This window comes from Nycticebus coucang, chromosome 8, assembly GCF_027406575.1.
Source record: "Nycticebus coucang isolate mNycCou1 chromosome 8, mNycCou1.pri, whole genome shotgun sequence".
NCBI classification, from domain to species: Eukaryota; Metazoa; Chordata; class Mammalia; order Primates; family Lorisidae; genus Nycticebus; species Nycticebus coucang.
Genome location: NC_069787.1, coordinates 92,894,302 through 92,918,380, shown reverse-complemented (window position 1 = coordinate 92,918,380; position 24,079 = coordinate 92,894,302). Strand labels below are relative to the sequence as shown.

The window sequence follows — 24,079 nt, the reverse complement described above, 5'->3', positions numbered from 1 at the left end:
GACATTTTTTGAATTATAAATGAATTTTGCTGCTCTTATCCTGTTTGGAAGTAGCGTAAGTGAATATATTGCTAAACTCTCTTGCAGCTTACTATTTCCGCTCTTATTATTTTTTTGTGCTGCTCTCAATTTAGGAGAGCTTTAGTAGAAAGTTTCTTCACATATTATGCATGTTTGATTAGGCAGAGAAGATTAATGAGATACTTCAGGAATTTTGAGCTCAATTTGTCACAAAAAAACTTCTTGGTGGACTGTGTTTTTTTGTGAAGGGAAGTGGAAGTTTCAAAGGATGATCCATATTGGATTCTAGTATCTGCTCCATTTAGTTGTTCCCCTGGAAACCAAGTAGAGCTGTAAGTGACAATGCACTTGGTATGTCCTTGTTATGAATGGGACTGTTAGGGATCCTTATAAATGGGCCCTTCCTTTGCCATAGTGATGCCTGATCTTTTTATCTGGCTTCATTTCTTTTTCTTCAGTTTGCTTGAGCCCATCAACTGTCTTCCAGCAGCTGGGAATGTCAGTTTATAGTGAGAAATTCTCTTGGTGTGAAACTTGAAGCAATTTATAAACCCAGAATTCTAACAGTTTTGGGTCCCTTGTACATAAATAAAATATGCTCAGCAGATGAAAAAAAAACGTTTGTAATCTTAGAACTTGCTACTATTTTACAACTAGAGAAGTATCCATTTGGTAATGTCTTTTCTTAACTGTAGTGGCATTTGTGAAGTTCTTTTTTTATTGCTTTTCTCTCACTTGCCCTCTCACTCTCTGATTTCTTTTTTTACTAGCACATTAATGAAATTTTGGAGGACTCTATATGCCATACAGCTAAAAATAGCTACCAATTGTCTATCCCAGGCGTCCTCAAACTTTTTAAACAGGGGGCCAATTCACTGTCCCTCAGACGGTTGGAGGGCCGGACTATAGTTTAAAACAAAAAACTATGAACATATTCCTATGCACACTGCACATATCTTATTTTGAAGTAAAAAACAAAACGGGAACAAATACAATTCACACTGCTTCATGTGGCCCGCCGCGGGCCACAGTTTGAGGACGCCTGTTTAACCTGTTTGTTCAGCACTGTGCTAAACTCTTTTAACCTCAAAGAATCCTGTGTAGTCAGTGCTACTATTAACCTTGTTTGGTCCAGAACATCTAAATATTCTCTAAAGTGTATCAAGCAATCTATCATCGTACCTTAAAGGAAGCTTCTTGTCACATTCCCTCATACCTCACTTTTACCCTCTGACGGGGTGGGGTAGGGTGAGGATTCTGAAATAGTAAGGTTAAAAACTTACCTTCTGATTTTCAGTACAGGCAGTCCCCAGGTTAAGAACAAGCAGGGTCTGTAGGTTTGTTTGTTTTTTTTTTTTCTTCGAGACAGAGCCTCAAGCTGTTGCCCTAGGTAGAGTGCTGTGGTATTACAGCTCTTCCCAGTTTAGTTGGATGTTTCTCTCCCAGGGGGAGGCCATGAGCTAGTCAATGCTATTGTAAAAGAACAAAGGCCTGGAATTTTCTTTTCTTTTTTTTTTGAGACAGAGCCTCAAGCTGTCGCCCTGGGTAGAGTGATAAGGCATCACAGCTCACACCAACCTCTAACTCCTGGGCTTGAGCGATTCTCCTGCCTCCGCCTCCCAAGTAGCTGAGACTACAGGCACCTGCCACAACGCCCGGCTATTTTTTTTTTTTTTTTTTTTTGGTTGCAGCCGTCGTTGTTTGGCGGGCCTGGGCTGGATTCGAACCCACCAGCTCAAGTGTATGTGGCTGGTGCCTTGGCCGCTTGAGCCACAGCCGCAGAGCCAGGCCTGGAATTTTCAAGTTGTATTTCTTAGAGATTTTTCATCTATGGGCATTTTAATGTCTTGGGTTCTCATAAATCAAATTACTGGCTTCAAATGTTTCATTCTGTTTGCTTCCAAACTTTTGAAAGTTAAATCATAGAGAATCATGATTTTCTTGAGTTACATATATGATAAATATTGTTAAGATTTTGTATAATATGGTTTGCATATATGTATGTATAAATATATGCCTCATTCACTTTCAGGTAAGAAACCAGATTATGACTTCACAATCTTCAGCTTTTATTAGTAAAGAATGTCATCAATCACTGTAATCCATAGAATTATTGACTTTCATTGTAATGATATTAGAATTATTAGAATTATTTCCTGATGGCAATAACTGGCAACAGTTGGTCAGTCTGCAAAGTAGTGTTGCCTTGGTAACTGGTAAGAAAGAATGCAGAGACACCAGTTGTCAAGTACAAAAACCAAGGCCCTGAACAGGTTAAATACTAGCTTCAAGCACAAGGTAAAAACAGACCTGCAGGCTGTGCCAAAGCCCTTTGAGGTGTGACATGTAGTTACAGTCTGCTAAGAGTCTTAGAAACTGTTTTCTGACCAGACACATTGGAATCCTTGCACTTTCTTCAGGCTCAAAATGAAATGGAAGCTCATAATCTTCAGCCCAAAGGACATTTCAAATCACCACCTCTTGGGATGAGTTGAAAACAGTTTTAATGATGGGAAAGATCAGGTTAATACAGATGCCTTATAAAGGGAGTCCATTCATCCTTTCACTGAGCAGATCTTTTTTGAGAGCTTATTTATTATGTCAAGCACTGTGCTAGGCACCCACACAGCAGAAACGGATAGGTCACATTCCTGTCTTCTAGAAGCTACCAGGAAAGACATATAAATAAAAAGATTACAGTGTAGTTTCTAAATCCTAAAAAGGGGTAGAGTGTTGTCATAACATGAAGGACTTATTGTAGGAGGGTCAAAGAGACTGCACAGAGGTGACATTTAAATTGAGTTCAGAATGAGTAGGAATAGCACCTAGAGGCAAGGAATTTAAGTTTCCTGGTTAAGTACCTTTTTTTTTTGCAGTATTTGGCCTGGGCTGGTTTTGAACCCGCCACCTCTGGCATATGGGGCTGGCGCCCTACCCCTTTGAGCCACAGATGCCCCCATGTACTTTTTTTTAAAACCTGACCAGGCTTCCCTTATAAGATTTCATGCATGTCCACTAACTTCATGCAATATAATATCGCAGTGGCTTGAGAAGTTTGGGTTCCTTGATGTAGCTATTTCTGTGGGGGGAAAGTACATTCCTGGGTGATAGTATGTCCATAATTCTTATTTGACTACACCACTGAACTGGCCATCCTCAGGTTTTATTAATTATTCTGTAGTAGGGTTTCCCCATCATTGACAAAGCAATATGCACCTCATTTGGATAAGAACAAAGGCATTAATTATTATTCCATATGATCTCTCGTTTTGCATTGCAGAAATAGTAGTGTAATCAAACTATAAGCCACTCTGTCTCTTTTCCTCTGTAAAACCCTCCCAATCTCTACTTTTTCTTAGTGAGGCGGGACCCTCCCTACTCAAAAGCAGCATGAAGGGAAACTTGCAGTGCTGAGGCACAATAAAAAGACATTAACATAAAGGCCAACTCACGCCTGTAATCCTAGCACTCTGGGAGGCCACCCTGATCAAGAGCGAGACCCCATCTATAGTAAAAGAGATAGCCAGGCATTATGGTGGGCACCTGTAGTCCTAGCTACTGGGGGAGGCTGAGGCAAGAGGAAGTCTTGAGCCCAGGAGTTTGAGGCTGTGAGCTATGACACCAGGGCACTCTACCCAGGGCCACAGAGTAAGACTCTGTCCCTCGAAAAAGAAAAACATTAACATAAATATAAGTTCTCTCGAGCCTGGCAAATAGTAGCAGGATTGCTCAAGTTACTTACACACCTTACTCATTCTCTGGGTAGTTATAACAAAACAAGATCATACTAACAGTACAAGGTAAACACTGAAAACTAAATGCTTTGCTTCTATTTCTCCCTTTATTAAACTCTTGCTTTTCCTTCCCCCAAACACACACATCTGTGCATACTATGTATTAATTTGGAAGTTTTTAATTGATTACAAAAAAAAATACAATTGCAAATTAAAGTTTGACATACTTTCCTTCACTGATTAAGAAAGAACAATTAAAAAGGAGAGTCAGTGGCAGGCCGAGGCAGGAGGATTGCCTGAGCTCAGGTGTTTGAGACCCTATCTCTACCAAAAGTAGAAAAACTAGGCCAGGCACCTGTAGCTCAGTGGTTAAGGCGCCGGCCACATGCTTTGGGACTGGTGGGTTTAAACCGGCCCAGGCCTGCTAAACAAACAAAACAAAACAAAATAGTTGGGTGTTGTGGCAGGCACCTGTAGTCCCAGCTACTAGGGAGGCTGAGGCAAGAGAATCGCTTGAGCCCAGGAATTTAAAGTTGCTGTGCACGGCACTCTACAGAGAGTGACAAAGTGAGACTCTGTCTCAATAATAATAATGATGATAATAGAGAAAAACTAGACAGGCCTTGTGGGAGGCACCTGTAGTCTTGGAAAACTGAGGCAAGAGGATCGCTTGAGCCCAAGTGTTTGAGCTATGGCACCATGGCACTTTACCCAGGACAACAGAGTGAGACTTTGTTTCCAAAAAAAAAAAAAAAAATCATCCAGTGACTAATATTAATGTTTTGCTCAATGGTGTGGGAAGACTAGCATTTGGAAACCCAGCATCTTCTATGTAGCTTTTCCATTAAGTTTTCACTATTTGATATTGGGCAAACCACTTCACTTTTTTTCCTCTGAACCCAATTTTGCTTCTTTGTAAAATGAGGTGCTTATTAGAGGAATTTCCGCATCCTGATTCTCTGCTATGACACATATGTCAGTGTTCCTGTAGTATGTTTTAATGTAACGACCTTTGTCCTATAAGAGATTTGAGGAATATAATTTTCTTTAGGTAATGCCTCAGATATTGAGATTTAGTTTTTCTTTCTCTCTTGTCTGTTGACTGAAATTAGGGTTTCTTGGTATTTCTTATAGGTGGTTGTGGGTTTTGTCTTGTTGTTTTGATTTATTGAGATATCACCTCTCACATGAGATAGTAGAGTTACTAAACATACTAGTTGCTGGTGCCCCAAGTTAAAAATCACTTTGTGAGCTGGACAGCAGCAGACCTGTGATTCCTTAGTTATTTCACCCAATTTATTGACATGTAAGAATGTTAAAACTGTCAAATTGGAAGGTTCCTTCAGATTCCCTTATTTTATTGATGAAGAAACTGAAGCTAGGAGCAGTTAAATGAATTTTTCAGAATCTTAAAGGCATTGACCTACTTTAAAATCTGGTCTTCTGACTCCAAGCCAAATTATTTTTTCCCTGGAAGCCAAAGATAAAACGTGTCGGTAAATCAAGGGTGTGGGAATAGGAGTGTGTGGGTGTGTGTTTTGGGGTAAGCGAGCAGGCTTTGAGTAAGTGGGGTTGTGTTGAACCTAACCTGATCTCTAAGATAGTTTCCAAATGTTTCTGTCTGGTGTATTAGACTATACTGCATCGTCATCCTCTCCACCTCCAGACTTCAGTGATTTTCATCACACATTACACATACTGTATTATTCAGTAGCATGTATAAAAATAGTAAGAAAGCCAGACTTCTACTGTGTTTTATTAAGAAGGCCTTTCTGTACCCACAATTCTTCTCATATTTTTCTTTTATTAATCAGAATCATGATATTCCTGACACCCTCTTCATTTTGTTATACCCCACTTCCTCTTCCTTAGCAAGAGTCTTTGCCCTAAAGGATAGAAACCTGTATCCTTGACCTTGAAACTTTATTGTGCTTTACCACGTGTTGCTATAAAAATTCTTGAGATCAAAAGAAAGGAGAAGTATACATTAGGCCCAGTTCATGTTCAGGATAGAGGAGATACGGAAATTCACATTTTATTCAATGTTACAATACTGCCACCACTGACCATAAGCATAACCTGTGTCAGGTACTGAAATTAATGCAAAAAGCATATACAGTTGATTCCTGCACTCCATTTGCGGACTGGAGTAAATTATATGAGGGATACTAGAAATAAAGAAAGTTCTTGGGGACAGAGGCTCCAGTTTAGCAAGCTTTGTGGAAGTGATTCTCTACTATGATTTTCTACTACATTCTTCAGTTCCTGAGCTGGACCTTGGTAATCTCTTCGCGTTTTCTAGACCAAAAATGGAACAATCCTAACTAACTCTTTTTTCCTAAAAGTGTTATTAAAAAACTGTAACCAGATCATTGCAGTTGATGGCAAATAGTTTTTTGATTTTGTTTTTGTTTGAGACAGAGTCTCACTTTGTTGCCCTTGGTAGAGTGCTGTGGTTTCATAGCTCACAGCAACCCTAAACTCTTTGGCTCAAGTGATCTTCTTGTCTCAGGCTCCTGAGTAGCTGAGGCTTACAGGCACCCACCAAAATGCCCGGCTAGTTTTTCTATTTTTCAGTAGAGATGGTGTCTCCCTCTTGGCTCAGGCTGGTCTTGAACTCCTGAGCTCAGGCTATTCATCCACCCACCTCAGCCTTCCAGGGTGCTAGGATTACAGGCTTGAGCCACCATGCCTAGCAGCAAATAGCTTTTAAAAAAAAAAAAAAAAAAAAAAAAAGGGCGGCGCCTGTGGCTCAATCGGTGGGGCGCTGGCCCCATATACCGAGGGTGGCGGGTTCAGACCCGGCCCCGGCCAAACTGCAACCAAAAAATAGCCGGGCGTTGTGGCGAGCGCCTGTAGTCCCAGCTACTCAGGAGGCTGAGGCAAGAGAATCGCTTAAGCCCAGGAGTTGGAGGTTGCTGTGAGCTGTGTGAGGCCACGGCACTCTACCGAGGGCCATAAAGTGAGACTCTGTCTCTACAAAAAAAAAAAAAAAAAAAATCTAAATTGTTCATCTTGGGAAAATTCTTCTCTTGAATTCTAGATAGACTATTTCACAGTATCCCATGTTATACAAGATAGTAACTTAATAGTCTAGATAACAAAAATCAACTTTGTTCAAAGTAGAGTATGGCTCATCTTTACAGTGTAATTTTTTTTTTCCAGGGATTTTGTTTTATGGCTCTCTCAGTCCCAAATTTATAATTTGTAAGCTCAGAGCCCAGGTCAAAAGACCATGCTAAATGGTGGCACTGGGCTCTGGTGGGCAAAAAAAACTCCAAGCCTGGGCAGTGCCCATTGCTCAGTGGGTAGGGCACCAGCCACATACACCGAAGCAGGTGGGTTTGAACCCGGCCCAGCCCAGCTAAAACAACAATGGCAACAAAAAAAATAGCCAGCGTTCTGGTGGGCACCGGTAGTCAAAGCTACTTAGGAGGCTGAGGCAGGAGAATCGCTTCAGCCAAAGAATTTGAGGTTGCTGTGAGCTGTGACACCACAGCACTCTACCCAGGGCCACAGCTTGAGACTCTGTCTTAACAAAAAAAAAAAAAAAGAAAGGCTCGGCTCCTGTAGCTCAAGCGGCTAAGGTGCCAGCCACGTAAACTGGAGCTGGCGGGTTCAAATGCTGCCCGGGCCCGCCAAACAACGACAACTATAACCAAAAAAAAAAAATAGCCAGACGTTGTGGCGTACGTCTGTAGTCCCAGCTACTTGGGAGGCTGAAGCAAGAGGATTACTTAAGCCCAAGAGTTTGAGGTTGCTGTGAGCAGTGACACCACGGCACTCTACCCAGGGTGACAGCTTGAGACTCTGTCTCAAAAAAGAAAAGAAAAGAAAAATAAGCCACATGTTGTCCCTAATTCTAGAGGTCAAAGGAAAATAAACTGCCCTGAGTATGTTCATATGGCACCTAAGAGATCAGTAGACTGGAAAGAGCAGGGCTGGTGCAGGAGGAAACAACCCAGCTCATTCAGGGAACCAACGCAGGGCAGGGACAGAAAGAAAAGCACAAGGGATATGTTGTCACACAACTGTCTTATAATCTGCATACATGTCCCCAAAGACCTAATTATCAAAGTCTTCAAATGAACCCTTTATTAAACTCCTTCACGGTGCAGAAACATATACAGAGCTCTCACTGGGTTTTCAGGACCCCATTCAAGTCAGTTTTTAAGTGAGTTTGACAAATTGCTATGACAGCAAACCCACTCTTCCTCTGAGAAATTAATGTTAGCAATTTTGATACTACATTAAGGTATTTTTTTTTTTAAGTGAAAATTTGAGCAATTTCCTGGATTCATTCTTCAGGAGTTCCAGCTGGGAATTGGCAAGAGTCTTATTTTTTTAAGACAGTTTTTTTGAGTGGGTGAATGTGAAGGGGTGGGTATAGTATCAGATAATTGAATGTGTGGGTATAATATGTATCTGTATCAGTGAAAGCTGGATTAATTACTATCCTAAGTACCCAGATTGGCACTATACCAGGTTTTAAATTGCAGATAAAAAAACGGAGTGCTAGTTAACAGGAAATTACATTTTCAGATTAACAGTAGCATTTGGTTGTACCGAAAGCGGTTTCCTTCCTTCCTTCCTTTCTCTTTCTTTCACTCTTTCTTCCTTTCTTTATTTCACATTGATTAAATACATTTACCACCTAACTGCTTGAAAAGCGAAGAGGATTGGGGGAAAGATGGGTTATGTCATGAATACTGGGGACTTGGTGTGATGTCACCGTCAGCTCTGTGTGATCGTAGGTGGTATTAGAGCTACAGGAGCGAGAGGGGGAGAGGAGTGGAAGAGATGATGTCGCTCTCAGATGAGCAGCGAGCCTCTCTCACTGCCGCGTACAGCCAGCTTGGTAAGGGCAAGCCTGCAGAGTGCCGAATGGACTCCGCAAAAGAAATCAGTCAAGCTGGATTTGAGTGGCAGAGGACAGAGGGCAAACTGAATGAAATCGGGCTGAATGTCAGCATGGACGGGAAGCTGAAAGACGGGCTTGTGAAGAATGCCAGCTTCTTGGAGCCGAGTAAGCTCTGCTTTTTTGAGGGGAAGCTAGACAAAGACTGCAGCATTGAAGTGCAAGACAAGGAGTATCAGGCAACCTCGGGTCACCTTGAGAGCAGGTATGTGATTTCAGAAACCTGCCACCCCTTGGAGGGGAACTCAGTTCACCAGAAGACTGCTGAGGTCCATCTGGGACTCATAGAGGGGCCAGACAAAAGCAAAACCACTACCATTCAGGGGAAGTTGGCAGGAAAGAATGGACTAGAGAACAAGAGCCAGCCACATCTGGATCTCCCTGGAGCTGCTGACACCCCCACCTGGTACAGTAAAGAGCAGGAAACTAGTGTTTGGAACCCCAACTTTAATCCAGTGGCTGAAGACCTTCAGAGCCCATGGGAAGCAACTATAGGAGAGGAAAATGGCATCACCCCTGACTGCCCAGTGATAGGAGTGGTGAATGATAACTCTGGGCAGTTTAAATGTGAGTCTCCACTACTAGCAACTGTAGCCCACCCGACCCCCATTATTGAGCATTCACCCACTGGCATTCCACCAATCACTATGGTGGAGTTCACCCAGGAATATTTGAATGCAGGCTCTCACATCAGAGGCCATGACAAGGATTTGGAGAAACTCTGTTCTACCGAAGAGAGTGCTATGCTCAACCAAGCCCCCCAGCAGAAAAAGGCCATGCGCCGAGCCCTGTCTGAATGCTCTCACCTCTCAGTTCCACCAGCTGTCAACCTCGCAGATAAGTATCCTGAGCTCCCTGCCCGAGAAGAGCTTTCTTCTGGCCTTCTGCCTCCCACCAGTGGCCCAGTGCCTAGTCCCATGCCCAGGAACCTGGGTACTCCTGGTGTCAGGCGCTCCATGACAGTGGCTGAGGAACAGTCAGCTATCTGCAAATTGAGCCCTGGGGAGCTGCCTACTAAAGAGATACCGCCTTTCATTTGCGAGGAACCTGTGGCTGAGAAGAGTGAAGAATTCACCCATTTTAGCAACAGTAGCCGCAGCTCTGGTAAGAAGGAACTCGGCACTGCTGGGTTATATCTTCATAGTAAGCTAGAGCAAATTCCTGAAGGAAGCAGTAAGGAAAAAGGACAAGAAGATATTAGTGAAGCAAGAATTGATTCCTGCTTCCAAGTCTGTCAGGGAGGAGAGAAAAAGCCAGGGTGGACGACTCTAGCGGAGAAGAAGGAAATTGAGGTCACCGCAACCCAGAGCTCTCTTTCGTTCCTGTGTGAAGAGCCCCCACGTGATGGTATGTTTCTAAATTTTGCCTCCATTGGGAACAAGCAGACAGCAAGGAAGAAACCAAAGTGACAGATTACCGGCAGGAGCATTAGGCAGCTTTTATTGCTAGAGTCTGTGACTGCCTGGGGAAAGCTTAATTCCCTTGTGATGGGAGCTTGTGGGGAGTGAGGGGGGAAAAGAGAACAAAGTGAATCTGGCTGGTCTGGTGGAATGTCTCCTGGCTTGACAGATAGTGTGGATTGAAGATGTGGGCTAAATTGGCAGGGAGGGGAATGAGGTCAGAGGATGGTGGACTTAAAAATTAAAGCCCCTTTTTTCACCTCAGTCACCCTGCCCACTCCATTCCCCAACCTCCCATTCCCTCAGCTCCCCATTGGTTTGAACCAAATGATTCTTGGGCTCTAAATCATCCCACGCAACTGATTGGTTTCTGTGCCTGAAAAATCTGTCACTTTTGTGTAGATTCACAATGGGTTTATCAGCACTAACCTCCTCTCATTAAGTTGCAAAGTCTGGGTGGAAGCTCTGTTTTCCGTTTTGCTTTTGAGAACATTTTACTTTTGTTCAAACTGAAAAAGAGCCTTTTAAAGCTGGCTATTTAATATTCTCTTCCTGTTTTTCACGTTTGACCCAATCTAGGTTCTAATTTTCTCTTCTGTATGTGTTTTGAGTGTATTTGTAGGGAAGAAGAGAAGAAAGAGCACGTAGAGAGAGAAGGACAGACTTGCAATCGAATGCAAGCTGAGTGTTGTGGTCTTTGTAACCTGGCTGCCTTCCCTGTCTTTCCGCTTGCCCTTTCTTTTCTTCCCCATCCCCCATCTCCCCTGGCTCTTATTGTTGGTGGTCTAAAAAGGCTTGTTTTTCTGAGTCCAGTTTGAATACAAAGAGCCATGATTCACAGTTTGTTTGGGGGGATTTAAAACATGTATTATATTTGTAAAAAAATTGTCTTTTCTGTGACCTGGAAAAGAGTGCATTTAATGAAAAAATTTTACTCCATTGTTCTAAAAAATAAGTGGTATTTTCTAGGGGAATGGTAAGTAGAGTAGAAGAGGACTCTTGAAGACTGACAGGTTTTTCTTTTCTTTTTTTTTTTTTTGAGACAGGGCCTCAAGCTGTGTGCAGTGGTGTCACAGCTCACAGCAACCCCCAACTCTTGGGCTTAAGCACTTCTCTTGCCTCAGCCTCCCAAGTAGCTTGGACTACAGGCACCTACCACAATGCCCAGCTATTTTTTGGTTGTAGTTGTCATTGTTGTTTGGCAGGCCTGGGCTGGATTCGAACCCACCACTTCTGGTGTATGTGGCTGGCACCTTAGTTGCTTGAGCTACAGGCGCTGAGCCTTTTCTGTTTGTTTGTTTGTTTTTTTGAGGCAGAGCCTTAAGCTGTTGCCCTGGGTAGAGTGCTATGGCATCGTAGCTCACAGCAACCTCTAATTTTTGGGCTCAAACAATCTTCTTGCCTCGGTTTTTCTAGTTTTAGTAAACATCCGGTCTCACTCTTGCTCAGGATGGTCTGGAACGCGTGAGCTCAAGCAATCCACCCTTTTCAGCCTCCCAGAGTGTTAGGATTTCAGGCGTGAACCACCCCGCCCAGCTAGGTTTTTCCGTACTTTTTTTAATGGAGATGGGCAAAAAGCTTTCGTATTTTCTCTGTGATTTCTTATGACTGGGATCACAAGCATTCAAGTATCTCATGTTGTTAAATACTTGTAATTGTGGCAGAGAGCTATAAGCTTCTACTGGACAGGACTTTGTCTTTCTTTTATTGATTCCCCAGAGTGTTTAGTTCAGCACCACGTTCCTTCTAGGTTATAATGAAACCTTTGTTTCAAAACAAGTTCATTCTAGTTCAAACTAAAGGAAGGTCATGCTAATTGAAGAAAAAATTCAGATGACTGGCTTGGCGCCTGTGGCTTAAGCGGGTAAGGTGCCAGCCACATATACCTGAGCTGGCCGGTTCGAATACAGCCCAGGCCCACCAAATAACAATGTCAGCTGCAACCAAAAAAAATAGCCGGGCGTTGTGGCAGGAGCCTGTAGTCCCAGCTACTTTGGAGGCAGAGGCAGGAGAATCGCTTGAGCCCAAGAGTTAGAGGTTGCTGTGAGCCGTGTGACGCCACAGCACTCTACCCGAGGGTGGTACAGTGAGTCTCTGTCTCTATAAAAAAAAAAAAAAAATTCAAATCCATTTATCCATTCACTTGATAAATGCTTGAATGCAGACTCTATTAACCACTGTGTAGATCAAACTATATAAAAATGGGATCATTCGACATGCCTACCATATGCCAATCACAATCTAGTCACTGGAAATGTACTTGTCTTCAAGCAATTTATGTTCTAGTGGGAACTGAGGGTTGTATCATGAAAACATTTTGGAGGAGTTTTTTGTTGTTGTTGTTGTTGTTGTTTTGTTTTTTTGAGACAAAATGTCACCCTATTGCCCAGGCTATAGTGCCCAGCATCAGCCTAGCTCATAGTAACCTCCAGCAGCTCTGAGTTCAAGTGATCCTCAGCCTCCTGAGTAGTTGGGACTACTGGTGCCTACCACAATGCCTGGCTAAGTTTTCTATTTTTAGTAGACACAGAGTCTTGCTCTTGCTGCAGCTGGTCTCAGAATTCACGTTTGAGCTGGGCCTTTAACACTTAGGATGCCAAACAATGCAGAGGGAAAGCTTTCTAGGCAAAGGAACTCATATATGGAAAGGTATAAAACATAGGCAGTTTATGTTAAGTGTCTTTATGGGACATTCCCTTGAGGATTTTTTTGATTTCAGAGAACAGAAACACACTCACAGAAACTCAAATTTATTTAAAACGTTTTATTTATAGGAAATAGAAGAATCTCAGGGAATCCAATTGCAGGAAGTTTTGCCAGGCTACAACTATTGTGTATGTCTCTCTTGGGACCTTTGCTTCTCCTTGTACCTATGTTCCATTCTGTTCTCTTTTGGAAACTATTTCCTCTATTATCTCTTTTTACTTCCTTTGTGACTCTGTTCTGCCCAGAACAGAATAGCATTGGATTGCCATGGTTTGGACTATATGGCCAGCTTTGTTTGTGCTCCTGTGTATCTCAAGGCCATAAGGTTGTTTGACTGTCATTCTGTGTCATAGTCCTATTAGAGAGTGAGCAAGTCAGTATGTCTTATTTGCTCAGCTTGGTCCAGTCAACTGTGCATCAGGTCCCTTCTTAAGCCTTCTTAGCCATTTAGACCAACCTACTTCATTCACCTAGAAACTTCTCCAAAGGAGAGAGTATGGGTTAAGGAAACATTCCAAAGCCATCTTTACATATATGGCAAGAAATAATGGAAGAAAATTCTAAAATATTGTTTGGAACTCAATTTTCCCAAGGTTACAATGCCCCCACCTTATTCCCATGTTGAAAAAATTGGTAGCTAGGGGCGGCGCCTGTGGCTCAATGGAGTAGAGCACCGGCCCCATATGCTGGAGGTGGCGGGTTCAAACCCAGCCCTGGCCAAAAACTGCAAAAAAAAAAAAAAAAACCTGGTAGCTGCCTATCACAGCAAATAAAGAAGCACAGAGTCACTGTTGGGTAGACTTATTTGTTCTCAGTAAGGAAGATGAACTGGAAAACAATTATTATTTGCTCATTTATTTCTTTTTGGAGACAGAGTTTCACTTTGTCACCCTTGGTAGAGTGTCATGGCGTCATACTCACAGCAACCTCCAGCTGTTTGGCTTAGGCGATTCTCCTGCCTCAGCCTCCCGAGCAACTGGGACTACAGGCGCCTGCCACAACGCCCGGCTATTTTTTGTCGCAGTTGAGCCTGGGCTGGGTTTGAACCCGCCACCCTCGGTATATGTGGCTGTTGTCCTACTCACTGGGCCACAGGCGCTGCCCTGAAAACAAAGAATTGAAGGCAGTAGTGGCGAGTGAAACACTGAGGATATGATAGGAAAATTCTAACAGATGAAAATAACTTGATTTGAAAATTGGATGTGGAGGCTATGAGAGAAGGAGAAGAATCAAAGGTCATGGTGTCATTTTGAGCCTGATTTTCTCAGCAGGTAGTAGTAAAAATAATGGTAAGTTCCTACAGAATAAAACTGTTTTATGAAGGAGTTTGACTTGTGTTTCAGCTATTCTGTTGCAAAACTGTTCGGACATTGGGACGGTGGTCTCCAGCAATTGTGTAGCGTATACATGGGATAACAGATGAGGATCTTGGTAAGAGGTACAGCTTGGAGGGAGACAGCGGTTTGTGCTTATGCACAAGTATATTTATATGTCATAGGCCAGTGGTTCTCAACCTGTGGGTTGCAACCCATAGGAACTGTATTAAAGGGCCGAGGCATTAGGAAGGTTGAGAACCACTGGCATAGGCAATGAGACTTCATGAAGCATTCATGTTGTTTACTGAAAAATACTGTATATGGAAAAATATTCGTAGTAGTCTGGGGCCAGTGGCAACAAGTCTTATTTGCTGTAGAACAAAGGCACTGCCAGACTTACACAGTTGTTGGGTTTTCTTCCTTCTCATTTTTCAAACTAGAAAAATAATCAGTTTTTTATTAACTAGACATACGATTCAAACATTGAAAAGTACAGAAACCTCTGCATTAGAAAACAACCTACTATGACAAGATGGTATCAACTCATTTTTTCCTGATCCTCCCTGTGAATACAATTAAATACTCTGAGGTTGGCCCCGTACCACAGTGACACTTGTAGGCCTGGTGTCTTATAGCCCTCTATCCTAGTGTTTTTCAAACTTTTTTAAAATTTCACGGCACCCTTGAACCTGTATTAAACTTCCATGACACACTTAAATTGCTGATCAAAAAAAAACAACAGTAATAGGCTTGGTACCTGTAGCTCAGTGGTTAGGGCACCAGCCACATACACTGAGGCAGGTGGGTTCAAACCCAGCCCAGGCCTGCTAAACAACAATGACAACTGCAACAAAAAAATAGCCAGGCATAGTGGCGGGTGCCTGTGGTCCCAGCTACATAGAAGGCTGAGGCAAGAGAATCGCTTAAGCCCAAGAGTTCGAGGTTGCTGGGAGCTATGATACCACAGCCCTCTACTGAGGGTAACATAGTGAGACTCTGTCTCAAAAAAAAAAAATGTTAAGTGCTTCCTGCTCCTTGCAGCTCCTGCAGAGATCACACAGGAAGTCTCCCTGCCCAAGGCAGCCAAAGAAGAAACCAGGAGAAGCTCTCTTCATTCAGGGTCTCCAGTATCACTCAACTTCTGCCTAGTGGCACTGGGTGCCTTCAGCCCTTTTAGGGAGTATCCACAGGGATTAAGTGACAGCCTCAGCGGTGCCAGAGCACAGCAGGAGGCCACAATTGAATTGCAAGAGCTCTGAAAACTAGATTGTCATTAGAACTACAGCCAGAACCTACATACTAAATAGAAACATGGTGATTGCCTGCTAAAATACAAAATTAGAATTTTAAAGTAGCCATCACAAAATCGCTTTAACAAGCAATTTGAAATCTCTTAAAACATGAAAAGCTAGAAAATCTGAGCAAAGAAATAGAAGCTATATAAGGAACTAAATTTTAATTGTAGATGTGGAAAATATGATAATCAAAATTTAAAACTTACAGGCCAGGCATGGTGTCTCATGCCTATAATCCTAGCAGTCTGGGAGTCTGAGCCAGGAGGATGCCTTGAGACCAGGCTGAGCAAAAATGAAACACTGTTTGTACTAAAAATAGAAAAATTAGACAGGCATCATGACAGGCACCTGCAGTTCCCGCTACTTGGGAGGCTGTGGCAGGAGGATCACTTGAACTCAGCAGTTTGAGGTTGCTGAGAGGGACGCTAACGCTATAGTTCTCGGTCTACCCTGGGCAACAGAGTAAGACTGTCTCAAAAAAACCAAAAAAGTGGCTGGGTAGGGTGGCTCATGCCTGTAATCCTAGCACTCTGGGAAGCTGAGGTGAATGGATTGCTTGAGCTCACAAGTTAGAGAACAACCTGAGAAAAAGCAAGACCCTGTCTCTACTAAAACTAGAAAAACTGAGGCAAGGCTTGGCGTCTATAGCTCAGTGGCTACGGGTACCAGCCACATATTACAGAGCTGGCAGGATTGAATCCAGCCTGGGCCTGCCAAACAACAATGACAGCTACAACAACAAAAATAGCCGGGCATTGTGGCGGGCCCCTGTAGGCCCAGCTACTTGGGAGGCTGAGGCAAGAGAATCACTTGAGCCCAAGAGTTGAAGGTTGCTGTGAGCTGTAACATCATGGCATTCTACCCAGGGCAACATAGTGAGACTCTGCCTCAAAAAAAAAAAAAAAAAGAAAGAAAGAAAGAAAAAGAAAAACTGAGGCAAGAGGATTGCTTGAGCCCTAGTTGGAGGTTGCTGTAGGCTATGACACCACAGCACTCTACCCAAAGCAACATCTTGAAACTGTCTCCAAAAAAAAAAAAAAGAAGAAGAAAATTGCTTTTTAAACTTCTTAGATTGGCTCAGTAGCAAACTGGAGATAACAGAAGATAGAATCAGTGAACTTGAGGAAAGATCAATAGAATGTACTGAGTCTAAACAATAGAAAATAAAGAGAAACATCCTTAGAGACGACGTTTGGGACAATAACAAAAAACATTTTTGTCATCAGAATCTCAGGAGAACGAATATAAGGCTGAACAACTATTCAAAGAAATAATGATTGAAAACTGCTCAAATTTGATAAAATATATAAATGTATAGATTCAGGAAACTGAACAGATCCCAAATAGGATAAATGTAAAGAAATTTGTGCTAAGACTTCACACAATTAGACTTTGGTAAACTAAAGACAAGGACAAAATCCAGGTGTGGTGGCTCACAGCTGTAATCCCAGCACTTTGGGAGGCTGATGCAGTGGATTGCTTTCTACAAATAGAAAAGTAAACAATGTGTTGTGGCCAGCACCTGTAGTCCCAAGTACTCAGGAGGCTGAGGGCTAGAGGATCTCCTAAACCCAAGAGTTTTAGGTTGCTATGAGCTAGGCTGACTGCATGGTATTCTAACCTGGGGCAACAGAGTGAGACCCTGTCTTAAAAAAATAAAAAAAGAAAAAGAAGGGCGGCGCCCGTGGCTCAGTGAGTAGGGCGCCGGCCCCATATGCTGAGGGTGGAAGGTTCAAACCCAACCCTGGCCAAACTGCAACAAAAAAATAGCTGGGCGTTGTGGCGGGCGCCTGTAGTCCCAGCTGCTTAGGAGGCTGAGGCAAGAGAATCGCGTAAGCCCAAGAGTTAGAGGTTGCTGTGAGCCGTGTGACTCCACGGCACTCTACCCGAGGGCGGTACAGTGAGACTCTGTCTCTACAAAAAAAAAAAAAAAAGAAAAATAAAGGCAGCTCAGTGCCCATAGCACAGTGGTTACAGCACCAGCCACATACACCAAGGCTGGAGGGTTCGAATCCAGCCCAGGCCAGCTAAACAATAATGACAACTGCACCAAAAAAATAACTGGGCATTATGGTGGGCGCCTGTAGTCCTAGCTACTTAGGAGGCTGAGGCAAGAGAATCACTTAAGCCCAAGAGTACCCTGTTTCCCCCAAGAGTACCCTGTCTTAAAATAAGACACTGTCTTATTTTAAGGTGTGCTCCCAAAGATGCGCTAGGGCTTATTTTTTATCTTTCCTGTAAGTAGGTCTTATTTTCGGAGGATGTCTTATTTTCAGGGAAACAGGATAGAAGCTGCTGTGAGCTGTGATGCCACAGCACTCTACCGAGGGCAACATAGTAAGACTCTGTCTCAAAAAATAAAAGGCTTGGCACCTGTGGCTCAAGCGGCTAAGGTGCCAGCCACATACACCTGAGCTGGCAGGTTCGAATCAATTCCGGGCCTGCCAAACAATGACGGCGGCAACCAAAAAATAGCTGGGCGTTGTGGTGGGCGCCTATAGTCCCAGCTACTTGGGAGGCGGAGGCGGGAGACTCGCTTGAGCCAAGGAGTTGGAGGTTGCTGTGAGCTGTGATGTCATGGCACTCTACCCAGGGTGACAGCTTGAGGCTCTGTCTCTTAAAAAAAAAAAAAAAAATAGGCTGGAGAGTAGAAGAAGCTCCAAGACCCAGAGTGTGGTGACAGCAACTTCCGCAAAGACTTGGCTTTGCTGGATCTTCCATCTGTTTGGCTTCTGACTTTAAGCACAAGGGGTGAGTTAAGACTGCTCCTGAGACTTCTGTCAGGACAGCACCTTGAGCGCACACTTGTCTTGGGAGATGCGAAACTGCCTTGGGTGCTGCTCCACCTCAGATGACGACACTTCGCCACCCCGGTCAGCAAGCAGAATCACTATCCACGTGCCACCCGTCTTCCAGCACGGAGCCAGCGTCAATTAGGACAACTGACCCAAGAGGAACAGATTAGAATGGCTCAAAGATTATGGCTTATAGACGGTCTGAAGAAGCTTATGACCCTGGAAAGGCTGGATTGGAAGAAGAGGGACCAGAATGTCCTATCTGTTTTCAGGAATTCTCTCGTGGGGATCCCATTCGCTATCTGCCCTGCCAGCACTTCTACCACCTGGCCTGCATCGATGAGTGGCTGATGATCTCCCTCACCTGCCCCTGCTGCAGGGGCCCTGTGGATGCAGTGGCACCTGAACGTTGAGACCAGCTGAGCGACTTCAGCAGAAACATCACTCTTGGTTTTGATCTTCTGTCATTGAGCCAAAGAGGCAGGGAATAGGAATTATAATTTGGCACAAAAGTTCCTAAAAAATTCTTGTAGTTCCTAAGAACTACAGATGTTAGGATATCATAGCAAGTGATATTTTAGAAATTTACCATGAAAGGTAAAATGGTATTCTTATGTACAGCCTTGACCCAATGTTTATAAATACAAGTGTGTTTAAATTTTGTTTTGGCTGCAGTATTTAAGAATTGTGTGAGTGTTGCAGCAGCTGTATTTGTTTTAATCGTATGTATTGAATTTTAGGAAAAAATACCACTATATTTTTCCTAAATGGAATGGTCTTCCCCAAAGAAGACCAAACGGTTTGGTCTTCCCCAGCCCAAACTCTTATCTGAAGTCAGTGTCATTTGGGTCAAGGTTTTATTAAGAGCTTACCTTTTTTATTTTTTTTTTTGTAGAGACAGAGTCTCACTGTACCGCCCTCGGGTAGAGTGCCGTGGCGTCACACGGCTCACAGCAACCTCTAACTCTTGGGCTTACGCAATTCTCTTGCCTCAGCCTCCCAAGCAGCTGGGACTACAGGCACCTGCCACAATGCCCGGCTATTTTTTTGTTGCAGTTTGGCCGGGGCTGGGTTTGAACCCGCCACCCTCGGCATATGGGGCCGGCGCCCCACTCACTGAGCCACAGGCGCCGCCCAAGAGCTTACCTTTTGTAACACCAAATTAAAATGATCTCAAGTTACCTATGAATAAATATTGAAATAACTTTTAAAAAAATAGGGTGGCGCCTGTGGCTCAAGGAGTAGGGCGCCAGTCCCATATGCCGGAGGTGGCGGGTTCAAACCCAGCCCCGGCCAAAAACCACAAAAAAAAAAAAAAAAAAAAAAAAAATAAATAAATAAATAAATAAATAAATAAAATAAAGTAAAGTAAAATCTTAAAAGCAACCAGAGAGAGATGATGCATTACCCACAGGGAAACAGTACATTTTTTTTTTTTTACACAAGCACTTATATTTTTTTTTTTATGTATTTATTATTATTATTATTTTTTTTTTTTTTTTTAATTTGGCCGGGGCTGGGTTTGAACCCGCAACCTCCGGCATATGGGACCGGCGCCCTACCCGCTGAGCCACAGGGGCCGCCCTATTATTTTTTTTTTGAGACAGTCTTTTCACTATGTTGCACTCGGTAGATCACTGCAACCTCTAACTCTTGGTCCAGTGATTCTTCTGCCTCAGCCTCCCAAGCAGCTGGGACTACAGGTGCCTACCACAATGATGGCTATTTTCTTTTACAGTTTTTGTTGTTTAGCTGGCCCGGGTGGGGTTTGAACCCACTAGCCTCAGTGTATATGGCTGATGCCATAACCACTGTGCTATGGATGACGAGCCACTTATTTTATTTTTTAATCCCATATTATACATTTTTTAAAATTAAGATTAATGTGGGTTAGGTCACACAGTTTGCTTTTGTACGATTAAAGTCTAAGTTGTAGTCACGTCCTTCACCCAGGAAGCATGCTATAGATGCGTGCAGTGTACCCATGAGGTTGGAATTTTCTAGGAAACAGTAATTTAAATGACATCATGTTTCTTATCAGTAACTATGGAGGGTAGAAAGGAGCAGCATAGGATTTTTCAAGTGCTAAAAGAAAAGAACTGTCCATCCTCAAATTCTTTGGTTTAACTATCCATCATGAATGAAGAGGCCATAAAGACATCCTTAGATAGGGCTTGGTGCCCGTAGCACAGTGGTTAGGGCACCAGCCACATACACCAAGGCTGGCGGGTTCAAATCCAGCCCAGACCAGCTAAATAACAATGACAGCTGCAACCAAAAAATAGCTGGGCATTGTGGCTGGCACCTGTAGTCCCAGCTACTTAGGCCCAAGAGTTTGAGGTTGCTGTGAGCTGTGATACAACGGCACTCTACTGAAGGTGACATAGTGAGGATCTGTCTCAAAAAAAAAAAAAAAGACATCCTTAGATAAAGAAAAACTAAGAAAATTTGTTGCTAGTAGACATACTTTTAGGGAATGACTAAAGGAAGGTCTCCAAAAAGATGAAATATGATAACAGAAGGAGGCTTGGAATTTCAGAAATTAAAGGACAACAATGTAATGTGTAAAAATTTGTGTAAATATAATAGTCTATCCTTATAAATTTGAAAATCATATTTGATGATTCAAGTAAAATTTATCATACCATCTGATAGAGTGGTCAGTTGTATGAAGAGGAAATATTTAAGATGACGTATTTAAAAACTGGAATGGTGGCCAGGAGCAGTGGCTCATGCCTGTAAATCTCAGCATTTGGGAGGCTGAGGCAGGTAGATTGCCTGAGGTCACAGGTTCAAAACCAGCCTGAACCAGAGCGAGACCCTGTCTCTAAAAAACAGCCAGGCATTGAGGCAGGTGCTGTCGTCCCAGCAATTTGGGAGGCTGAGGCAAGAGAATCACTTAAGCCTAGGAGTTTGCAGTTGCTGTGAGCTATGACTCCACGGCATTCTACCAAGGGTGACAAAGTGAAACTCTGCCTCAAAAAATAAAAAGTGGAATGGAAATCAGGTTTCAGGCAGTAGTTTACTCAAAGTAGTAAAACTTTGATACCAGTAGGCTGTATATGTATTTTAATACCTAGAGCAACCACTTAGAAAACCATATAAAGCAATGTTTTAAATTATTATTATTATTTTTTTTAAGAGACAGAGTTTGACTTTATCACCCTTGGTAGAGTGCACAGCTCACAGCAACCTCCAACTCCTGGGTTTAAGTGATTCTCTTGCCTTAGCCTCCTGAGTAGCTGGGACTACAGGCACCTGCCACAACACCTGGGTATTTTTTTGCAGTTTGGCCCGGGCTGGGTTTGAACCCACCACCTTCGGTGTATGGGGCCGGTGCCCTACTCACTGAGCCACAGGCGCCGCCCAAAAAATATTATTTAAAAAATTAAAAGGGGGGTGGCGCCTGTGGCTCATACTTGTAATCTCAGTTCTTTGGGAAGCTGAGATTGGGAGAATTACTTAAGTCAAAAGTTTGAGACCAGCCTGGGCAATATAGTGAGACCCCTGCTTCTACAAAAATTAAGAAAAATTAGCCAAATGTGGTGGCCCAGTCCTGTAATCCTAGCTACTCAGGTTGCTAAGGCGAAAGGATCCCTCAAATCCAGAAGGTAGAGTCTACAGTGAGCTATGATCATAAGATGTGCTGTGATGCCTGGCTAGTTTTTCTATTTTTATTAGAAAGGGTCTCACTCTTGGGCAGCGCCTGTGGCTCAGTGAGTAGGGTGCCGGCCCCATATGCTGAGGGTGGAGGGTTCAAACCCAGCCCCGGCCAAACTGCAACAAAAAGATAGCCGAGCGTTGTGGCGGGCGCCTGTAGTCCCAGCTGCTCGGGAGGCTGAGGCAAGAGAATCGCGTAAGCCCAAGAGTTAGAGGTTGCTGTGAGCCGTGTGACGCCACGGCACTCTACCCAAGGGCGGTACAGTGAGACTCTGTCTCTACAAAAAAAAAGAAAAAAAAAAAGAAAGGGTCTCACTCTTAGCTCAGGCTGGTCTGGAACTCCTGAAGTCAAGCAATCCACCCACCTCAGACTCGAAAAGAAAGAAAATAACAAATATCATCCAGCAATATATGAAAAGAATTATGCACAGTGACCAAGTGGGATTTATTTTAGGTATGCTAGGCTCTTCTTTAATCAAAATAAATAACAGTAATCTGCCACATCAAAGTAAAGAAGAAAAATCATAAGCATAGAAGAAGCATTCAAAAAAATCCTATGCCCATTCATAGTAAAACTCTGCAAACTAGGAATAGAGGGGAACTTACTCAACTTGATAAAGACTGTCTATAGAAAGCCTACAACTAATATATTTAATGTTGAGAGACTGACTGCTTTCCCCCTCAGATTGAGAATAAGGCAAAGATGTCTGCTCACACCATTCTTTTTTAAACATAGTACTGGAAGTTATTATAGAGATGGAGAACACGTTAGTTACAAAGATTGAGGGATTGGAAAGGGAGAGGTAGATGTGGCTATAAAGGGGTAACATGAAGGAGTCCTCTCTTTTTTTTTTTGTTGCAGTTTGGCCAGGGCCGGGTTTGAACTTGCCACCTTCGGTATATGGGGCCGGTGCCCTACTCACTGAGCCACAGGCACCGCCCCTCGAAGGAGCCCTCTCATGAAGGCATAGTTGTGTGTCTTGATTGCCGGGGATGGTTACACAAAACCACATAAGTGTAAAATTGCAAAGATACTATACACACAAGGCTAGGTGCCATGGCTCATGCCTAGAATCCTAGCACTCTGAGAGGTTAAGGCAGGCAAATCGCTTGAGCTCAGGGATGTGACAGCAGCCTGAGCAAGAGCAAGACCCTGTCTCTAAAAAAAAATAGCCGGGAGTTGTTGAGGACGCCTGTAGTCCCAGCTACTTTGGAGGCTGAGGCAAATGAATCACTTGAACCCGAGAATTTGAGGTTACTGTGAGCCATTTTGCCATGGCACTCTACTAAGGGCAACAAAGTGGGACTCTTGTCTCAAAAAGGAAAAAAAGAATACACACACACAGTGTGTGTAAAACTGGAAAAATCTGAGTTTTGTGGATTGTCTCAGTTTCATGGTTTTGATAGGATACTATAGTTATGTAGGATGCCAACATTGGGGAAGGCTGGGTGAAAGGGTACATAGGACCTTTCCTACATATTTTCTTCGCAACTTGTAGATCTAATTATTATTAGGTTATTAATAAGTAAACAATTTCTGGGCGGCGCCTGTGGCTCAAAGGAGTAGGGCGCCGGCCCCATATGCTGGAGGTAGTGGGTTCAAACCCAGCCCCGGCCAAAAAAAAAATAAACAATTTCCAGTTGATATCACTGACCAAACTTTTGGACTTAGGCAATTCTCTTGCCTCAGCCTCCTGAGTAGCTGGGACCACAGGCACCCGCCACAACACCCAACTATTTTTTTTTTTTTTTTTTTGTAGAGACAGAGTTTCACTTTATTGCCCTCGGTAGAGTGCCGTGGCATCACACAGCTCACAGCAACCTCCAACTCCTGGGCTTAGGTGATTCTCCTGCCTCAGCCTCCCAAGTAGCTGGGATTACAGGCGCCCGCCACAACGCCCGGCTATTTTTTTTTTTTTTTTTTTTTTTGTAGAGACAGAGTCTCACTGTACCGCCCTCGGTAGAGTGCCGTGACATCACACAGCTCACAGCAACCTCCAGCTCTTGGGCTTACGAGATTCTCCTGCCTCAGCCTCCCGAGCAGCTGGGACTACAGGCGCCCGCCACAACGCCCGGCTATTTTTTTGTTGCAGTTTGGCCGGGGCTGGGCTTGAACCCACCACCCTCGGCATATGGGGCCGGCGCCCTGCTCACTGAGCCACAGGCGCTGCCCCACCCAACTAGTTTTTTGTTGCAGTTGTTTAGTTGGCCCAGGCCAGGTTTGAACCCGCCGC

The 24,079-nt window shown here is 43.5% G+C and overlaps 1 protein-coding gene across 29 annotated transcripts in view; it reads left to right on the top strand.

Annotated features, from left to right (window-relative positions):
* MAP4 (microtubule associated protein 4) overlaps positions 1 to 24,079 on the top strand; it is a 206,821-nt gene that overhangs the window by 151,336 nt on the left and 31,406 nt on the right. The window contains exon 1 of one of the 29 annotated variants that reach the window (XM_053600496.1): positions 8,366 to 10,020. The exons of 25 other annotated variants lie outside the window; for them this stretch is intronic. In XM_053600496.1, coding sequence (XP_053456471.1) covers positions 8,556 to 10,020 — 1,465 coding nt within the window. In that variant the 5' untranslated portion in view covers positions 8,366 to 8,555. Of the gene's footprint in view, positions 1 to 8,365; positions 10,021 to 24,079 lie in introns of those variants that run through there. 3 more of the 29 variants (XM_053600497.1, XM_053600494.1, XM_053600495.1) reach the window with 3 other exon arrangements.